General features: G+C 40.1%; 1 protein-coding gene across 3 annotated transcripts in view; it reads right to left on the reverse strand.

Moving 5' to 3' along the window:
• Positions 1-20714, reverse strand: part of MCMBP (minichromosome maintenance complex binding protein) — a 57260-nt gene that overhangs the window by 13957 nt on the left and 22589 nt on the right. For all 3 annotated transcript variants that reach the window (XM_054522960.2, XM_002821206.6, XM_009245847.4), the window contains exons 2-7: positions 10840-10925; positions 10089-10229; positions 9932-9973; positions 8381-8482; positions 4146-4290; positions 489-640 (exon numbers count right to left, since the gene is read on the reverse strand). In XM_054522960.2, the coding sequence (XP_054378935.1) occupies positions 489-640; positions 4146-4290; positions 8381-8482; positions 9932-9973; positions 10089-10163 (516 nt within the window). In that variant the 5' untranslated portion in view covers positions 10164-10229; positions 10840-10925. The remainder of the gene's footprint in view (positions 1-488; positions 641-4145; positions 4291-8380; positions 8483-9931; positions 9974-10088; positions 10230-10839; positions 10926-20714) is intronic.

Here is a 20714-nt window from a genome sequence, read left to right on the forward strand (position 1 = left end):
TTGTGAATATGTTAGCTTACATGCAAAAGGAACGTGCAGGTGTGATTAAATTAATAACCTTGAAATGGGGGGGATTATCCTCGATTAACTGGCTGGGCCCCATGTAATCACACAGATTCTTAAAACTGGGGAAACTTTCCTGGTTGTGGTCAGATGAGATGTCAACATGAAAAAAATGGTCAGACAAATGCAATGTTGCTGGCTATGAATATGGAAGAAGGAGCCACAAGCCAAGGAAATTCTCCCTTAGGGGCTCCGAGAAAGGAATGTAGCCCTGCTGGCACCTCGAGTTTACCACAGTGAGACCATGTTGGATTTCTGACCTAAAGCCTGTAAGATGATAAACTTTTGCTGCTTTAGGCTATTAAATTTGCAGTGATTTGCTATAGCTAGCCCAGCACAAGAAAACATATGCAAATGCTCAGACACTAAGCTACTTTCTAAGACACATAACATTTCAGTGTTGGATCTATGAAAGGTTTTATTACCTTCACAAGGCATGCAGGGCCCTTCTCTCCTGGCAATGGAAAATTCAAATCAAAAGGAGAAGACAAGTTCAGAGAGTTCAGCTGTTGCCCAGTAGAAGCTTCAGTTTCTAAACGTTTTGGCTCTCCACACCATTGAAGACCACCAACACTCCCTAAATTCAAAGGATAGCATTGCACTTAGTCATTTCTAAGGCCTCCTGGAGAAAAAGAACATTCCATAAGTGCCTTTCAAGTTTGATATACGTGATGCTTCTGAGCTTGCAAAGTTCAAGTTGTTACAGTTTTTAAGGAAACAGCACATACTAACAAAGTCTTTTGTTTGATCTGTAAAAGGACAAAGATAAACATGAAGATCTAAAAATTTTACTTTTTTTTCCCCTTACTGTAAGATATCAACAAATTCCTCCCATCAAATCTCATGTATAACCAGTTTCAAAAGTTGATTTGCAATATGGTTACTCTGACATCTTTGATTTAAGGAATACATGGTCTACTGACAGCAAAACTCCTTGGTAGAACATACTTTTTCTATTAATTAAGCAGAATAAAACCATACAGCAATAAATTAATTTACCAAATACTTATTAATATCCAGTATGTACCAGGAATCAACCCAGTTGTTAGGGATATACAGGTCATTAAAAGAATAACCCCAACTCCTGAAGTAGTTACACTTTAGGGCTGATAACATGAGAATCAAATTATAGCCTGCCATACCACGAAACACCACTCAGCAATAAAAGGGACAAACTACTGATACATGCAACAATTGGGATGGATCTCAAGGGAATTGTGCTGAAGAAAAGACAATCCCCAACGTTTATGTAATATATAATTCCATTCTTAAAATGACAAAATTCTAAGAGACGGAGAAGAGACCAGTGGTTGCTAGGGTCTAGAGACTTGTGCGGACGGAAGAGGCAGGAGAGTGGTAGTTATGGGCATAGAAGGGCAACGTGAGAGATCTGGGTAATGAAATATTCCCGATCTTAACTGTGGTGGTGGCCACATGACTCTACCTATGTGATAAAACTGCAAAGAACAGGCCAGGCGCAGTGGCTCAAGCCTATAATCCCAGCACTTTGGGAGGCTGAGGCAGGTGGATCACGAGGTCAGGAGATCGCGACCATCCTGGCTAACACGGTGAAACCCCGTCTCTACTAAAAATACAAAAAATTCCAGGCGTGGTGATGGGTGCCTGTAGTCCCAGATACTGGGGAGGCTGAGGCAGGAGAATGGCGTGAACCTGGGAGGCGGAGCTTGCAGTGAGCCGAGATTGCGCCACTGCACTCCAGTCTGGGCGACGGAGCAAGACTCCGTCTCAAAAAAAAAAAAAAAAAAAAGGATAAAAAATGATTGTATCAATGTCCATTTTCTGGTTATGACATTCTACTATAATTACGTAAGGTGTTACCATCGGGGGAAGTAGAGGCTAAAAGGTATACAAGATCTTTCTGTATTATTATTATTATTTTTTTGAGACAGAGTCTCGCCCTGTCACCCAGGCTGGAGCATGGTGGCGATCAGGGCTCACTGCAACCTTCACCTCCCGGGTTCAAGCAATTCTCCTGCCTCAGCCTCCTAAGTAGCTGGGATTACAGGCGTGCAACACCATGCTCAGCTAATTTTTGTATTTTTAGTAGAGATAGGGTTTCACCATGTTGGCCAGACTGGAACTCCTGACCTCAAGTGATGTGCCTGCCTCGGCCTCCCAAAGGGCTGGGATTATAGGTGTGAGCCACCGCGACCAGCCTCTCTCTATTATTTCTTACAACTGCATGTAAATCTATACTGTGTCAAAATAAAAAGTTTAAAAATATGTATAGCCTAAAACATTGACTAAACACCAACAAGTTTTACTTTATATAAATAAGTACTCAAATGCATAAAAAGCCAGCATTAAGACATTCAAACAAGAATGGTAAGAAATAAAAAGTAGCATCAACTGCTTAAGTGATAAGAGAATTAACATATTTCTTGGACTTGAATACATACTCGAATATATTACAATATATAAGTTACTATGATATTTATTTGAGATGGAGTCTCTCTGTCACTCTGGCTGGAGTGCAATGGCACAATCTCAGCTCACTGCAACCTCCGCCCCTCTGGGTTCAAGTGATTCTACTGCCTTAGCCTCCCAGACAGCTGGGATTACAGGCGCCTGCCACCATGCCTGGCTAATTTTTGTATTTTTAGTAGAGATGGGGTTTCGCCATGTTGTCCAGGCTAGATGATAGACCATTAATTTTAATATATTCTGGGGATCGGTGGAGAAAGAGAATACTATGACATTTATATGTATTTATAGTAAAACATTCCAATTTTAAACACATTAAAATATATCTTAGCATTAAGAAAATTTGGAAATATCAATTTCTAAAGTACAGTAATGTATGGGTAAATACAATTCATTAGTAAATCCCTGTTTACCACTGATTGTTAAATTTGCCTTGGCCAGGCACGGTGGCTCACACCTGTAATCCCAGCACTTTGGGAGGCCGAGGCGGGCGGATCATCTGATGTCGGGAGCTCGAGACCAGCCTGACCAACATGGAGAAACCCTGTCTCTATTAAAAATACAAAATTAGCCAGGCGTGGTGGCGCATGCCTGTAATTCCAGCTACTCAGGAGCCTGAGGCAGGAGAATTGCTTGAACCCCAGAGGCGGAGCTTGCAGTGAGCCAAAATCGTGCCACTGCAATCCAGCCAGGGCAACAAGAGTGAAACTCTGTCTCAAAAAAAAAAAAAATAAAATAAAATAATAAACAAACAATAAATAAAATAAATAAAGCCTTCTCTACCCAATCTTGCAGATAGTAAATGACCAGACTGATTTGTTTTGCCTCCTTGTCCTTTTAATTTTTCCTTCTGATTAAAGGTGCTGAAGTGGATAGCACATACTCGAATATATTACAAACTCGAATATATTACAAATATAAAGACAAACTTATATACCCACCATAACAAACAAATCCACTGCTTATAAAAGCTAAGACTGGTTGGGCGTGGTGGCTCATGCCTGTTATGCCAGTGGCTTTGGGAGGCTGATATAGAAGGATCACCTGAGCCCAGGAGTTTGAGACCAGCCTGGGCAACATAGTGAGATCCCATCTCTACACAAAATTTAAAAAGTTAGCTGCGTATGGTGGCATGCGCCTATAGCCCTAGCTACTAGGCAGGTTGAAGTGACAGGGGATCACTTGAGCCCAGGAGGTCAAGGCTACAGTAAGCCACAATTATGCCACTGTACTCCAGCCTCGGTGATGGGAGTGAAACCCTGTCTCAAAACACAAACAAACAAGAAAATTAAAAAGAAAATGAGAAAGCATGTTTTCAGATAAAAATAACTCATTTTTAGGGTGAAGTACCAGGCTTCTGTATTAAAAATAAATATGAAGATAGAAAAGACCTTTCCAGATAGTCACTTGAGACTCCAAAAACATACATTAGAGCAGCCACTTGTCACAAAGTGATGCCTAATTGCTCATTTGCGAAGCACAGTCTGATCAGAGTACTGTAAAAACTCTCAACATGTCTGTAACTCTGATAAATTGCCAGCTCCTAAATATAGAGCTATATTACGTAACAATTCACTCTGAAAACCAATCTACTGTAAGAGAGCAAAGTCTAGAGAAAACCTGTTGGCACACACTACCTGCTTGTCTGGCACCTGCATGTTGGTCTTTCTGTTTATTGGGCTGTAGGTCCATATCGTCATCATCTTCATAACTCCTCTTGTGGCGACTAGGAGTGTAGGATGTTGAGGGACTGACTCGAGCTTGGTTTGCATTAACATAGGCGTTAAACGAAAAGTTAAGAAAAGACTACCATAAACTGAGGAATATCCTAAATATTTTGCTAATTATATGACTTATAAAAAATTACTGGTTTGGCAATTCAGTTAAAATGGAAATGCATTTGTAAAAGGAGGCGAGACTTCCAGTTCTGTCATGAGAGTAATGGGTGTCGGCCTTATGCTGCTATCCTTGCTGTAAACAACAATGTAACTGGACGAAATATGTGAAGCAACTGTTTTCAGTCACTGGACAACAGGGAACATAAGGTTATGATCCTTGAATGAGGAGAAACACAGCAGGTAAACTCCAAATTCTCCCAGCTCTCTCCTGGAGACATTCTCCAAACTGCAACAAAGAGCACTAGAGGCCCTGCTCTTACTGGGTGGAGAAGACAGAGCACATGGTTCAGGGCTAGTGAAGCAACTGGAATTTGCAGAGAAGTACTAGAAAGGAAGTAGTTATGGATAAAAGACCCTGAAGTTTCCATTTGGATCTCTGACAAAACACTAAACTGTGGATATACAAGTCAAGATTCCCTGAGGCCTAGCAGAGAACAGCTGCTAGTTGGCAGAGAGTTAAATGGAGACTCTGGAAGTAGTATAATACTAGAATGGACCCTACTAGTCATTCCAGGCATTTGGGTAAGACCTAGAAATAGCAGACCTCATGAATAAGGATGATCAACTGTTCAACAAGGGCTGTTCTACACCACCCCTAACAAATCCCAGGTGGATGCAGTGGCTAACATCTGTAAATCCAGCACTTTGGGAGGCTCAGGTGGGAGGATCACTCAGCCCAGGAGGTTGAGAGTAGCCTGGGCAACACAGTGAGAACTCAACTCTTTTTTTTTTTTTTGACAGTCTCGTTCTGTTGCCTAGGCTGGAGTGCAGTGGTGCAATTTCAGCTCACTGCAACCTCAGCCTTCTGGGTTCAGGTGATCCTCCCGTCTCAAGCCAAAGGAGTAGCTGGAACCACAGGTGCCCACCACCACGCCCGGCTAGTTTCTGTAGAGACAGAGTTTTGCCATGTTGGCCAGGTTGGTCTCAAACTCCTGGCCTCAAGTGATCCTCCTGCCTCTGCCTCCCAAAGTGCTGGGATTATAGGCATGAACCACTGTGCCTGGTCTATTTTTTTAAAATAAATAAAATATTAAAATAAAAAATAAAAATTCTACATCCAATGAAAATGTTCTTCAAAAATTAAGGTGAGGCCGGGTGTGGTGGCTCACATCTGGAATCCTAGTGCTTTGGGAGGCTGAGGCGGGTAGATCACTTGAGCTCAGGAGTTCAAGACCAGCCTGGGCAACAAAGGGAGAGAGTCTGTCTCAAAAATAAATAAATAAATAAAACAAAAATGAAGGTGAAATAAAAGACATTTTCAATTGAACAGAAACTGAAAGAATTCGTCACCAACAGATCTGTATTAAAAAAAAAAAAATTGCTGGCCGGGCACAGTGGCTCATGCCTGTAATCCCAGCACTTTGGGAGGCTAAGGTGGGTGGATCACCTGAGGTCAGGAGATTAAGACCATCCTGGCCAACATGGTGAAACCCCGTCTAGACTAAAAACACAAAAAAATTGGCGTGGTGGCACACACCTGTAGTCCCAGCTACTCCGGAGGCTGAGGCAGGAGAATCACTTGAACTCGGGAAGCGGAGGTTACAGTGAGCTGAAATTGCGCCACTGCAACTCCAGCCTGGCGACAGAGCAGGACTCTGACTCAAAAAAAAAAAAAAAAAAAAATAATAATAATATCGCTAAAGGAAATGATGCCAAATATAAAAGATGAATTCTTCTTGCTTCTTAATTTATATAAAAGACAAATGACTGTTAAAAACAAAAATAGTATGTTGTGAGCTGTATAATCTAAGGACAAGTGAAATCTATGACAAAAATAGCACAAAGAATGAGAATACACAGAAGCAGACTGTTGCAAGGGTGAAGGATCAAAGAAGAAATCACAGGGGAAATTAGAAAATATTTTGAATTAAATGACAGTAAAAACCTAACAAATGAAAACTTGTGGGATGCAACTAAAGCAGTGATTGGGGAGAAATTTATAGCTTTAGTTGCTAACATCAGAAAACAAGAAAAATTTGAAATCAATAATCTAAGCATCTACTTTAAAAAGCTAGAAAAAGGGCCAGGCACAGTGGCTCACCCCTGTAATCCCAGCACTTTGGGAGGTTGAGGCAGGTGGATCATAAGGTCAGGAGTTCAAGACCAGCCTGGCCAACATGGTAAAACCCCGTCTCTATCAAAAATACAAAACAATTAGCTGGGCATGGTGGCAGGCACCTGCAATCCCAGCTACTTGGGAGGCTGAGGCACAGAACTGCTTGAACCTGGGAGGTGGAGGTTGCAGTGAGCCGACTGTGCCACTGCATTCCAGCCTGGGCGACAGAGCCAGCAAGACCCCATCTAAAAAAAAAAAAAGGCTACAAAAAGACCAATTAAAACCAAACCAAAAAGAACGAAATAAAGCAGAAATGGATGAAGCAGAAAACAGAAAATTGAAGTTAAAAATAGACTAATATTATTGGGAATGAAAGAGATCAATGCTAGATATCCCACAGACATTAAAAAGAAAATACTCTGACAAGTTTTATGTCAATAAATTCAACAACTGGGTTTAAATGACTTCAAAACAGTCCTTGAAAGATACAATTTATCACAACTGACTCAAAATATCTGTTAAAATACTGAATTAGTCACTCCTGTAATCCCAGCACTTTGGGAGGCCGAGGCAGGCAGATCACGAAGTCAAGAGATCGAGACCATCCTGGCCAACATGGTGAAACCTCGTCTCTACTAAAAATACAAAAAGTGGCAGGCGTGGTGGCGTGTGCCTGTAGTCCCAGCTACTCGGGAGGCTGAGGCAGGAGAATCACTTGAACCCAGGAGATGGAGGTTGCAGTGAGCCAAGATCACGCCACTGCACTTCAGACTGGCAGCAGAGCGAGACTCCATCTCAAAAAAACAAAAACAAACCAAAAAAACTGAATTGGTAGTTTAAAATGTTCTCACAAAGAAAATGCCCAGCTTAAAACCGTAAACCTAAATCTCATCAATTGGAGACTGTATAAACAAATAATACTTAGCAAAAGAAAAAAGAAAGAAATGAAGAACTACTGATACGCACAACATGGATGACTCTCAAATGGATGATGTTAAACACAAGATGTCAGACACAAAGACTACATATTATATGAGTCCATTTAGATGTCATTCAAGAATAGGCAAGACCAAGCCATAGTCAAGAATTCAGGATTGTGCTTGCAGGGGAGGAGGTAGTGACTAGAAAAAGGCAGAAAGGAATTTTCAGGCACAAGTTCTTTACTTTGGGATATAAATTCTATGGGTGTATGCATTTATCCAAATCACTGTGCATTACCTTAAAATCTGTGCATTTCAGTGTAGGTGGGCCATGCCTTAAAAAACTACTATCGTAAATAAAAAGGAAATGTTTCTACAATCCCCTCTCAAAAGAGCCAACACATTGTTTTCCCTTAATTAGAATGAATTCTAATTTGAAACTATTTTTTAATTATTATATTTTTTCAGTACCTTTAAATGTGCCTTAGGCGGAGCATGGTAGCTCACGTCTGTAATTCCTGCACTTTGGTAGGCTGAGGTGAGAGGATCACTTGAGCCCAGGAGTTCAAGACCAGCTTGGGCAACAAACTGAACCCTGTTCCTATAAGAAATCAAAAAATTCACCAGGGATGGTGGCACACGCTTGTGGTCCCAGCTACTTGGGAGGCTGAGGCAAGAGGATTGCTTGAGCCCAGCAGGCTGAAGCAGCAATGAGCCATGTTTGTGCCACTGCACTCCAGCCTGGGTGACAGTGAGTCCCTATCTCAAAAAAAAAAAAAAAATTACCTCAATTATTTTAACAGTATTTCACTATAGGAATGTACTGTTATTTTAGCATTCCTCAGTGACAAATACTTAGCCTGTTTTATGGGTTTTCTCAATTAGAACAAATGAAACACATTTTATTAAAATAAAGCCAAGCTTTGCAAAGGAAGAATAATTAAAGGCTAAGTTTTTAGAAACCATCAACACAATAAGAAAGTTCAGACAAAGGATATTTCTTTTACCCACGTAGATTCCCCAGGCACCGGAACACAATAGAAAGTCTGTCTTTCCAAAGTGGTATTTCGTGGAGAGTTTAAATCAAGTTCTTGTTGAGGCTGTGATATACATAAAAAGTGTTTTTAAAAATTTATTTTAAAAAACCCAAAATTTATTTTAAAATTAGCAACCACATTTTCACATTATAACACCACAGCAAATATTTTACAGTTAATTAACAAGTAACTAATTCCAAACTATCACTTTTTAAAAGAAAATGGATATAAAATCACTTCAAATACTGTCATCAAACACTTCCTCCCTCAAATCCAGAAAAATGGGACCTCTGTGGACTGACTTAAAATCTGGGTCTAGTTCTCTGCTTTGTGGATCTAAAACCTTACTTTTATGAGGTTATCTAGGCCTTTTTATATTCTTGGAGTCTAACTCTTGGCTTATCCAAATCTTAGGAAACTGATTTATCAAACCCTAATATCAGTCCGTTAATTCACAACAGAAGTTGTTGCTCATTAAATATTCTAGTTCAGTAGGCAGATCTGGACAGAAAAATTGCCCTAATTTGGAAGGTTACTGCAAAGATTATATTAAACAAAAATGTAACTTCTGACAATTATTCAGAGTAATGAATTCATTTGAAAGATAGACTTGCGTAACCTTACACATGATGAACTTCAGGTCTGTTTTTCTTTTAGAGTGTTTCCATAAAATAAACACTGTGCCAAGCCTAATGGATCAACTGTATTAATGATTACAGTATCCCTTGTTTAAGGAGCCCTAACACATTAGGCTAATATATTACATTACTGTATACCATAAAAAGCTATGTATTAATATAACTCAGTAATCCCAGCATCTGGAAATGGGCCAATAAAATAGATGAGGCTGTCCATGTGTGACACTACCAAAGGCTAACAGAGAGTTGGTACATATGTTGCTCAAGAGTCATAAATAAAAGACTCATTCTAGGAAAAAGGTACCTTGGGCCTAGAAAGAAAAGCAAACAAAAAAATCCTTGCTTGTATGTATTAGGCTCAAACTTGATGTCTCTTGCGTCCTTTCCACTTCTTAGAGTTTTCTAAGTATATCTGAAAAAGAATATGCCTTTCCTAGGGAATAATATATGACTTTTGAATCTCATCTCCGAGCTACCTAGGAATGAATATTTCATTAAATTTCTGTATTATAGGCTGATTCTGACAGTTTTCTATGAAAGAAACAGTGAGATTACCATTGGCTTTGTCTTTGAAGGAATTAAAAAGGATTTAATTTTGCAAACTAGGGTTCTTTGTTTTACATATATTATATACAGGTATTGGAAAGAGGAATTAATTTTGGCATTAACAGTATTTCCCCTTCAAAAGATCTTTAGAGGATTAAAAAAAAGTCACATCAAACTCCTAAATAAAGCCAAATAAGGAAAACATTTCACATGATTTCTTGTAACTTATACACAAGATAAATAAATTTAAGATTAGCTAAACAAATAAATTCTCTGTTTAGGAAAAAATTCTTACTAAAAATGTTTTATATATATTAAAGATACATACCCCACACTCTGCTACATCTCTATATTTTCCAAAATGAAGAACCTATGACCCCAAACATAGAAAAACAGAATTATATCAATATATCAGAACCAAAACTACCACAAACAGTAAAAGGACAAAATTAATACCACAATTTCATGAAAACAGCAATACTTACATGTGCTTTTGTGTTTTGGTTAACCGTTTCGTAAACTCCCATGTAAAACTCAGGGTCAAACATATCCTGAATCATGCAACGAAATTTCACAAAACTATTAGGTTTCAAATAATGAAGGGGAACTTCATTCAGTGATGGTACCTTAAAGGAAAATAATCAAGTAAGTCAACTGAATTTCCTGTCTATACAACATTAAAGCATATATACACAAACTTTATATCCAGACTCAAACTGTTACACACACACACACACACACCCATGCCTCATCAGGGAGCCAAATGATCTCAATGGTCAATATAATTGCTGGAACCCAAGTTCTCTTCCATTTCTTTCAAGTTTTAGCTAACATTTGACCACAATGTAAAAGAATGCTAAAAAATGCTTTTCATTCAGAACACTTTTCAATGATCAAAAAGGCATTTACTTTGTTGAGCTCTTCTCTTAAAACTAGCACATGCCAATTTTTTTAAAATGAAGGTAATAAAACAAAAGTAACTGACACTCTTGTAACTAAAGATTTGTCTCAGGAAGTAACACGGTCAGTTACTGCCACCTAGAGGCATAATGTATAAGTATTTACATGCTTAAACTTAATTAGCAAAAGACCAAAATCTTTTAATACAAATGTACTTGAAGCATAAGTACATTAATTTACATGTTTTTAAATTACATGTGGGTTACTTAGTTACTCTACTAAGAGAAACTGTATAGTCTGTCCAACCCACTCCCTCGAAAATAGCAATAAGCTTACCCACTTAGGAGCATTATTTTCCTTCAGCTTTTCCTTAAAATATTCAATTACTTTCTTCTCCCAGTCAGGATTAACTCCATTTTGGGCTGAAAGAGAAATATACTTTTCAAAGCTAATGTACATGCAATATATAATAAGAGACTATGATCAGGTGAGTCACACAATAGTTCAGCCAGCAAAAAACAAACTAAAATTAGCTACTATGATAGAATGAATTTTTAGATAGGGTGCATTTTATACTTCAGTGTGTCTGAAGTACTACACAAGACACATTCAAGAAGCTGTACTGAGCAGGGGAAGGGGCAGTTACAAATCAGGAGGATGCTGACCTTCTGCAGGCTCTCTGGCACCCACAGTGTGTAGCTGGGGACACCTACAGAATGTGATACAAGGCCACCTAGATTCAACAGCATATGAAGCACTGCTTGTAAAGCACTCTGTTCTTTCAATACATTTTTATGTAGTTTTTTTGTTTATCTTTACAACTATCCTGAAATAAAGAGCCTAAGTTTTTTTGTTTATAACTTCATTTGGGAATAATTCCAGAGTCAAAAAAGTTAGAAAGAACACCTGTATCCTTGCCCCATTTGCTTATCATTTGCTCCATCTCTTATATTTTTTCTGACTCATTTAAGATTAAGTTGCACTATCAGGTATTTTTGCCTCCAAATATTTCAGCGTGTCTCCTAAGGAACAGTACTAACCATAGTACTGTTATCAACCTCAGGAAATTCAAAATTGGCACAATACTTTTTATTTAATCTACCATCTATATTCCAATTTATCATATGACCCAATACTATCCCCTCTATAGCACTTTTTCCCCTTCAGTTACAGGACCCAGCTTAGGATCACTTTCGCATTTAGCTATCAGATCTCTTTAATCTCCTTTCATATGGAATAGTTCAGCAAACTTTATATTTCATGACATTGCTATTTAAGAAGAATAAGGTCCTTTTTTAAAAATTGAATGCTTCTCAATCTGGATCTGTTGGTTCCCTTATGATCAGATTCCAATCAAGTATAACCAAACTGCTGTTTAAACAATGTTGTCAAACTACTGTATAAGTGATATTTGTCCTTCCAGGTGTCTGAAAAGACATGATGTCCATCTTCCCTTCATTGGTGATGTTAATTTTGATCACCCAAAGTGACAGCCAATTACTCTACTGTGTAGTTACTATTTACTGCTTACAATTTAACAAGCCATCTACAGAAGGCACTTACGGGAACTGGGCAAGACCAAAAAGTGAGCTATTGACGGAATACAGATTTATGTGAACTAAAACCACCAAACCACACAGCTGGCCAATCCTGCTACTGTTTATATTCATCACACAAGTGTTATGAAGATTTGGAGTAAAAAATAAAGAAGTCTACACTTGTTATGGAGCTGCATCTGTTGAAAAGGACCATAAAATCCTAACACCATGTTTGAGCAGGACTTCCAAACACGTTTACTTAACTGGACAAGGGCCAGTTCTGAAAAAGAAGTAGGGATAAAAGATGAGTTGGGTAAAAGATAAGTGGGTATTTTTGCTTGTATTCAAACTGGATGTTTAAAGAAAAGACTATCACACAGCCATGACTGCCACACCAACTATTCTGCCTGCAATTGTGTAAAAAACGTGAGAATACCACATAACAAATAGTAAAGCTACATCAAGCAGTGACTGGGGAGCAGCAAGTTATTTCTAAGTTACTTGAATGTACATAAATGCAATTTTCTTTTTTCAGGCAGGGTGTTGTGTTGCTCTGTCACCCAGGATGGAGTACAGTGGTGTGATCCTGGCTCACTGCAACCTTAATTTCCTGGGCTCAAGTGATCCTCTGGCCTCAGTCTCCTGAGTAGCTGGGACCACAGGCACGGGCCACCACGCCTGGCTAATTTTTAAATCTTTTTGTAGAGACGGAGGTCTCCCTATGTTGTCCAGGTTGGCCTTGAACTCCTGGGCTCAAGTGATCGATCCTCCTGCCTCTGCACTTAAAATGAAAAAATTCTCTTGGCTGGGTGCGGTGGCTCACACCTGTAATTCCAACACTTTGGGAGGCCGAGGCAGGCAGATCACCTGAGGTCAGGAGTTTGAGACAAGTCTGGCCAACATGGTGAAACCCCTTTTCTACTAAAAATACAAAAATTAGCTAGGCGTGATGGTGCGTGCCTGTAATCCCAGCTACTTGGGAGGCTGAGGCAGGAGAATCGCTTGAACCCGGGAGGTGGAGGTTGCAGTGAGCCAAGATTGCCCCATTGCACTCCAGCCTGGGCGACAAGAGTGAAACTTCGTCCCCCCCGACACCACCCCCTCCACCGCACAAAAAGAAAAAATTATCAAGACACTGGATTCCTCCAGACTCCATGTGTGTCCTTAGGATCCAACTATGTATCCTTACCATATTGCTGCAATAAATCTTAGGAGGAGTACAATTATACAATGAATCATATAAGTCCTAGTAAATCTTCAAGCATATGGGTGGTTATGGGACTCCCCAACACATTTGTATATCAATACTTCATTTCTTTTTATTCCTATTATTCCTCTGAATAACAACCAATTTGTTTATGTATTTGCTTGCTAAAGGACATTTAGATTGTCTTCAGGTTTGACAACTATAAATAAAACTATAAAACACGTGTCTACAGGTTTTCATGTGAACATGAGTTTTCATTTCTCTAGAATGAGTATCTAGATATGACACAGTTGAGTACATGGTAAATGTATAAGATTCTACCTGTCTTCCAGAGTGGCTGCACCATTTTGCTAAGAGATCCAGCTGTTCCCATCCTTGCCAGTACTTAGTACTATCACTATGTATTTTTAAATTTTAGCTGTTCTAATATGCAACATCATGGCTTAAATTTGCACTTCCCTAATGGCTAACAATGCTGAACTCTTCTCAGGGGGATATTTGCTATCCTTGTATACTTGCTGGTGAAATGTCTATTTAAGCCTACTTAAATCTTTTGCCCCTTTTAAAATTGAGTTTTTAAATTACCACTGTGTTTTCTTATATATTCTGGATTCAAGTTCTTTTTCTGATACCAGATTTTCAAATATATTCTCCCAGTGTATAGCTTGTCTTTTCATGCTCCTAATAGAATTTTTTTTTACCGAACAAAGGTTTTTAATTTTGATGAAGCCCAATTTATCAAATTTTTGTTTTATGCACTGTGCCTTTGGTGTCATGTCTTAAGAACTCATTGCCAAACCCCAGGTCACAAAGATCTATTTTCTTCTAAAAGTTTTATAGTTTCAGGTTTTATACTTAGATCTATGATCCATTTTGAGTTAATTTTATATGAAATATGAGGTATAGGTTGAGGATTTTATTTTTCCATGTAAATGCTGAATTGTTCATGTCTTTGATGAAAAGAATATCCTTTTTCCATTTGAATTAGCTTTTGTATCTTTATTAAAAAGCAGCAAGGGCCAGGTGCAGTGGCTCACGCCTGTAATTCCAGAACTTTGGGAGGCCAAGGCGGGCGGATCACCTGAGGTCAGGACTTCAAGACCAGCCTGGCCAACATGACAAACCCCCGTCTCTACTAAAAATACAAAAATTAGCTGGGCGTGGTGGCACACGCCTGTGATCCCAGCTACTCAGGAGGGTGAGACAGGAGAATCGCTTGAACCCAGGAGGCGGAGGTTTCAGTGAGCTGAGATCGCACCACTGCACTCCAGCCTGGGAGACAGAGTGAGGCTCAGACTCAAAAAAAAAAAAAAAAAAAAAAAGAACGAAGACACAGGAATAAACTTTGAAAACATTATGTTAAGTGAGATAAGCCAGACGTAAAAGGTGAAATATTATTCTGCTTGGGTGAGTTTGGATAGTTTGTGGCTGTGATCAGCAGAATAATGACCCCCTCCCACCCAACCAAGATATTCGTGTCCTAATCCCCAGAACTAGTAAATATATGTTACATAGGAATTAAGGTAGCAGATGGAATTAAGGTTAATAATCAGTTGAACTTAAAAAAACAAAACTATCTGGGTGGGTTCAATGTAATCACAAGGGTCCTTAAATGTGGAAGGATGTGGCAAAAGAGGAAGTTAGAGTAAGATGTAGGAACAACTCGACTTGTTGTCTTTGAAAATGGAAGGTGGCCACAAGCCAAGAAATGTGGGCAGACTCTAGATGCAGGAAAAGACAAGGAACAGATTCTCTCCTAAAGCCTCCACAATGGAATGCAAGTCCTGTCAACAATTTGATTTTATCCCAGTAAGACCCATGTCAGACTTCTGTCTCCAGGACTGTAAATAAAAACCTTTTGTTTTAAAGTCACTACATTTGCAATTTGTTACAGGAGAAATAGAAAGCTAATACAGTGTTTTTTGAGGAACTGGTCCATTTCATCTAAGTTGATGAATTTCTATCTGTAGAGCTGCTTGTATTATCCTTTTCATGCCTGTACAGTCTACGGTGGTATCTCCTCTTTCTTTTCTAATATTGGCAATTTGTCTTCCTTTTTTTCTTTTCTAATATTGGTAATTTGTTTTCCTTTGCCAGTATGGCTAGAGGTCTACAATTTTATTGATTTTTTTTTTTTAAAGAGCTTTGAGTTTCACTGATTTTTTTCTTTTTCTGTTTTCTATTTCATGGATTTTTGTTCTCTATCATTTCTTTCTTCTGTTTAATTTGGGTTTATTTTGCTCTTCATTTCTAGTTTCATAGGTGGAAGCTCAAATTATTCACTTGAGACCTTTTCTTCTAATTAAGGCAGTTAATGCATCTAAGCACATCTTTGGCTGTATCCCACAAATTTTGGTATGTTGAGTTTTCATTTTGGTTTAGTTCACAATATTTAAAGCTTTCCTTTAAGAGTTTTTAATCCATGGATTGTTTAGAAGTGTTCTTCTTAAATATAAAGTTCACTATTTGGTTTATGACCCAGAATGTGGTTTATCTTGGTGAATTTACATGTGTACTTGAAAAGAATGTGTATTCTGCTGTCATTAGTAGACAAATGTCAATTAGATCTACTTGGTTGACAGTGTTGTGTAGTTTTGTGTTGTTCAGTATTCTTTTTGATTTTCTACCCACTATTCTGTCAAGTACTGAGAGAGGAGTAGTAAAATATCTAACTACAATTGCAGATTTGCCTATTTCTTCTTTTATTTCTGCTGGTTTTTGCATCATACATTTTGAAGCTCTGTTGCTTGATGTATATATAGTTAGGTCTTCTTGGTGAACTGACTGTTTTAACATTATATAATGTGCCTCTTGTTCTCTTCTCACACAACCTTTCTTAAAAACATTTTAGGCCGGGCGTGGTGGCTCACGCCTGTAATCCCAGCACTTAGGGAGGCCAAGGCAGGCAGATTACCTGAGATCAGTAGTTTGAGACCAGCCTGGCCAACATGGTGAAACCTCATCTCTACTAAAAATACAAAAGTTAGCTGGGCTTGGTGGCGGTACCTATAATCCCAGCTACTTGGGAGGCTGAGGCAAAAGAATTGCTTGAACCTGGGAGGTAAAATGGTGCAGCCACTGTGGAAAAGTTTGGCAATTCCTCAAAAAGTTAAATATAAAATTATCATATGACCTTGCAACTCCATCCCTAGGCATATCTGGGAAAGAACCAAAAAGCTTACATTCACACAAAAACTTGTACATGAATGTTTATAGCAGCACTATTTATAACAGCCAGGAAATAACCCAAGTGTCCATCAGCAAATATATGGATAAACAAAATGCAGTATAGACATACAATGGAATGTTATTTTCAGTCATAAAAAGGAATGCAGACTGGGTACAGTGGCTCACATCTGTAATCCCAGCACTTTGGGAGGCCGAGGCAGGAGGGTCACTTGAGGCCAGGAGTTTGAGTGTAGCCTGGGCAACATAGTGAGACCCCAAATCTACAAAAATGATTTAAAAATTAGCTGGGTGTGGTAATACAGGTAATACATGCCTGTAGTCCCAGCTACTCAGGAAGCTGAGGCTGCAGGATCACTTGAGACTGTAAGTTCAAGGCTGCTGTGAACCATGATCTTGCCACACAGCATTCCAGCCTGGACGACAGAGCTAGGCTCTGTCTCTTAAAAAAAAAAAAAAAAAAAAGGAATGCAGTACTGATTCGTACTACGACACGGATGAACCATGAAAATATCATGGTAAATGAAAAGAAGCCAGACCCCAAAGGCCACATGTTGTATAATTCCATCTACACGAAACATCCAGAATAGGTAAATCCATGGGCAGAAATATAGTTGTTGCCAGAGATGGAAGACAGAAGAAATGGGAGAGACTACTAAAGGTATGGGGTTTCTTTTTGGAGTGACGAAAATGATAGGGGTGGCCGGGCGTGGTGGCTCATGCCTGTAATCCCAACACTTTGGGAGGCCGAGGCGTGTGGATCACCTGAGATCAGGAGTTCAAGAGCAGCCTGACCAACACGGTAAAGCTCCATCTCTACTAAAAATACAAAAATTAGCCAGGAATGGTGGTGCGTGCCTGTAATCCCAGCTACTTGGGAGGCTGAGGCGAGAGAATCGCTTGAACCCAGTAAGCAGAGGTTGCAGTGAGCCAAGATTGCACCATTGCACTCCAGCCTGGGCAACAGAGTGAGACTCCGTCTCAAAAAAAAAAGAAAAAAAAAAAAAAAAGAGAAAAAGATAGTGGTGGTGATGGTTGCACAACATCATTATGAATACAGTAAAAAAACATTCAATTGTATATTTTAAAATGTTAAATTTTGTTATGTGAATTTTACTTCAAAGAAAAAAAAATTTTGGGACCAGCCTGAGCAACACGGTGAAACACCATCTCTACGAAAATACAAAAAGTTAACTGAGTGTGGTGGCGGGCGCCTGTAGTCCCAGCTACTCGGGAGGCTGAGGCAGTAGAACTGCTTGAACCTGGGAGGTGGAGGTTGCAGTGAGCCAAGATGGCGCCACTGCACTCTAGCCTGGGCGACAGAGCAAGACTCTGTCTCAAAAAAACAAAATCTCTAAAAGCAAAAACAGTTAAAAGTGGTTACTTCAGGCAGGGCGCGGTGGCTCATGCCTGTAATCCCAGCACTTTGGGAGGCCGAGGGTGGTGGATCACGAGAGCAGAGGAGGTCGAGACCATCCTGGCCAACATGGTGAAGCCCCGTCTCTACAAAAAATACAAAAATTAGCCAGGTGTGGTGGCAGGCGCCTGTAGTCCCAGCTACTCAGGAGGCTGAGGCAGAAGAATCGCTTGAACCTGGGAGGGGGGAGGTTGCAGTGAGCCGAAATCGCGCCACTGCACTCCAGCCTGGGCGACAGAGCAAGACTCCATCTCAAAAAAAAAAAAAAAAAAAAAAAAAAGTGGTTACTTCAATGGAGGGGGCACATACTTTCACTCAGTTCATATCATCATGTTGATTTTTTTAAAACCATGTGTAAGTTATTATAACTTAAAAACTCCTACGTATGCCATCTGCCATGGCTGCCGGAGCTATTCTTCTTCTCTCAGAACGCCCCCAATGTTGAGATGTGGATAATAGTCAACGATTGTCCTACCTAACTCTGTGCCATGGCCACAGATGACTGATCCCTGAGTGAATGGATTCCTGACTCCATGTTGTGCCAATCAGATTTTCTATGCCTGAAAATAAACATGCCAGCTAGTGTGGGTTGGAACTGAGAACAAGTAAATTTGGGAGACATGGAGTAGACAAAGAGAAAGTGTGCAGAGATGAATGTAGCCCAAGAGAAGAAATACTGAGTTGCTTGGATTCCTGCTAGCTTTCCAGCTCCTGATTCCACTCAGTCTCTTCGAATACCCAACCACTTCTCCTGCTCTTGGGTTTTATAGCCTTAATATAAATTAACTTTTTTCAGTGGCCTACCAACGACAGAGTGGTAGAAGAGGTCCAAGCTGGGTACAGACAATAAGGGCATAGATTGTCGGTTTAGATTCATGGTGATAATAAAAAGCAGACCAACTAACTTTTAGTTCATTTTATCATTGCTTTAAATTATCTAAAATGCTAGTGATAAAATAGTCTGCTCTGCCCCTCTTCATCCAACCCTGCTCTTTTTTGCATGAGCTAGTCTAGTTCTGTTAGATGCAATCAAAGAACCTTAAATATAACCAGAATAATGATCTTGGTCTAACCAATAATTGAAGGGAAAACAGCTAAAGAGGCTGGGTGCAACAGCTCACGCCTGAAATCTCAGCACTCTGGGAGGCCAAGTAGGGGCAGATCACTTGAGGCCAGGAGTTCAAGACCAGCCTGGCCAACATGGCAAAACGCTGTCTCTATTAAAAATACAAAAATTAGCTGGGCATGGTGGTGCACGCTTGTTATCCCAGCTACTCGAGAGGCTGAGGCATGAGAGGCTTGAACCCAGAAAGCGGAGGTTGCAGTGAGCTGAGATCACGCCACTGCACTCCAGCCTGGGCAACAGAGCAAGACTCTGACTCCAAAAAAAAAGAAAAGAAAAAATTTGAGATTTGTGATCTCACTAGCCATTTCAATTAACATTTCTGATTACTCAGTCTTTCCACTGCTTTTGTTCAACAAGTGTCCACTGAGCACTTTCAATGTACAAAGCAAATTCTAAGAAATTAGGATACAGTGGTGAATAATGCAGATACAGGGGCCCTGAATTCGCGGGGTCAAAATCCAGCAAAGGAACTTCAAAAACAAGGAATTTCAACAATGCGCTTTACACACTATTTTTCAAAGACATATATAATAGGATCCTGCAGTAACATGGAGCAGGGGTACCCTACTTTGGTACCTAACTTAGGTTCCTAAAGGAAAAGTAAGACTTAGCCAGAAAAGTGGACATGGGATGGGAGGGGGAATCAGGCACAACAAATAGCAGATGCAAAAGGCCTAGATGCAGGTTCAAAATCAAAGAACTGAAAAAAGGTTCAGTGAGGCCGGGATGGAGTATGAGGAGGGGGCAGGCAGTGATAATGTCTCAGAGCAAGGCAAGGGTGAAGCCAACAAGGGCCTCATAAACCACTTTAAAAGGCCTGGATCAGATAGTAAGGGTAACAAGAAGTCACTGAAGGACTTGGTTCCAGTATGGCAGGTGGAAGAGAAGCAAGACTGGAGGCAAGAAACCAGTTAGAGGGCTGTTCCAGCGTCCAGGAAAGAGACTACGATGGCCTTAATTATGACAGTAGCATTGGAGATGAGGGTCTGGGCCGGGCGCAGTGGCTCACGCCTATAATCCCAGCACTTCGAGAGGCCAAGGCAGGCAAATCACCTGTTCGAGACCAGCCTTGCTAACATGGCGAAATCCTGTCTCTACTAAAAATACAAAAATTAGCGGCTGGGCGCGGTGGCTCACACCTATAATCCCAGCACTTTGGGAGGCCAAGGTGGGCGGATCACTAGATCAGGAGTTCAAGACCAGCCTGGCCAAGATGGTGAAACCCTGTCTTTACTAAAAATACAAAAATTAGCTGGGCATGGTGGCATGCACCTGTAATCCCAGCTACTCGGAGGGCTGAGGCAGGAGAATCGCTTGAACCCAGGAGGCAGAGGCTGCAGTGAGCCAAGACTGTAACACTGTGCCCTAGCCTGGGTGACAGAGCAAGACTCAGTCTCAAAAAAAAAAAAAAAAAAAATTAGCTTGGCATGGTGGCAGGCACTTGTAATCCCAGCTACTCCGGAGGCTGAAGCAGAACTGCTTGAACCTGGGAGGCGGAGGTTGCAGTGAGCTGAGAGATCACACTGTTGCACTCCAGCCTGGGTGACAAGAACGAAACTCTATCCCAAAAACAAAACAAAAAAACCCCTAGAATGGGTAAGATACAGTGACCAAATTCAGATCCTGAGTCAGTGAGTAGCTGGTTATCCAAAAAAACTAGCATCACATACTAAAAAGTGGTGTCCTCTAGATCAGTGCTGTACGTAGAACTTCCTGATGTTAGGAATATGCTAGATC

This window comes from Pongo abelii, chromosome 8, assembly GCF_028885655.2.
Source record: "Pongo abelii isolate AG06213 chromosome 8, NHGRI_mPonAbe1-v2.0_pri, whole genome shotgun sequence".
Lineage (NCBI taxonomy): Eukaryota > Metazoa > Chordata > Mammalia > Primates > Hominidae > Pongo > Pongo abelii.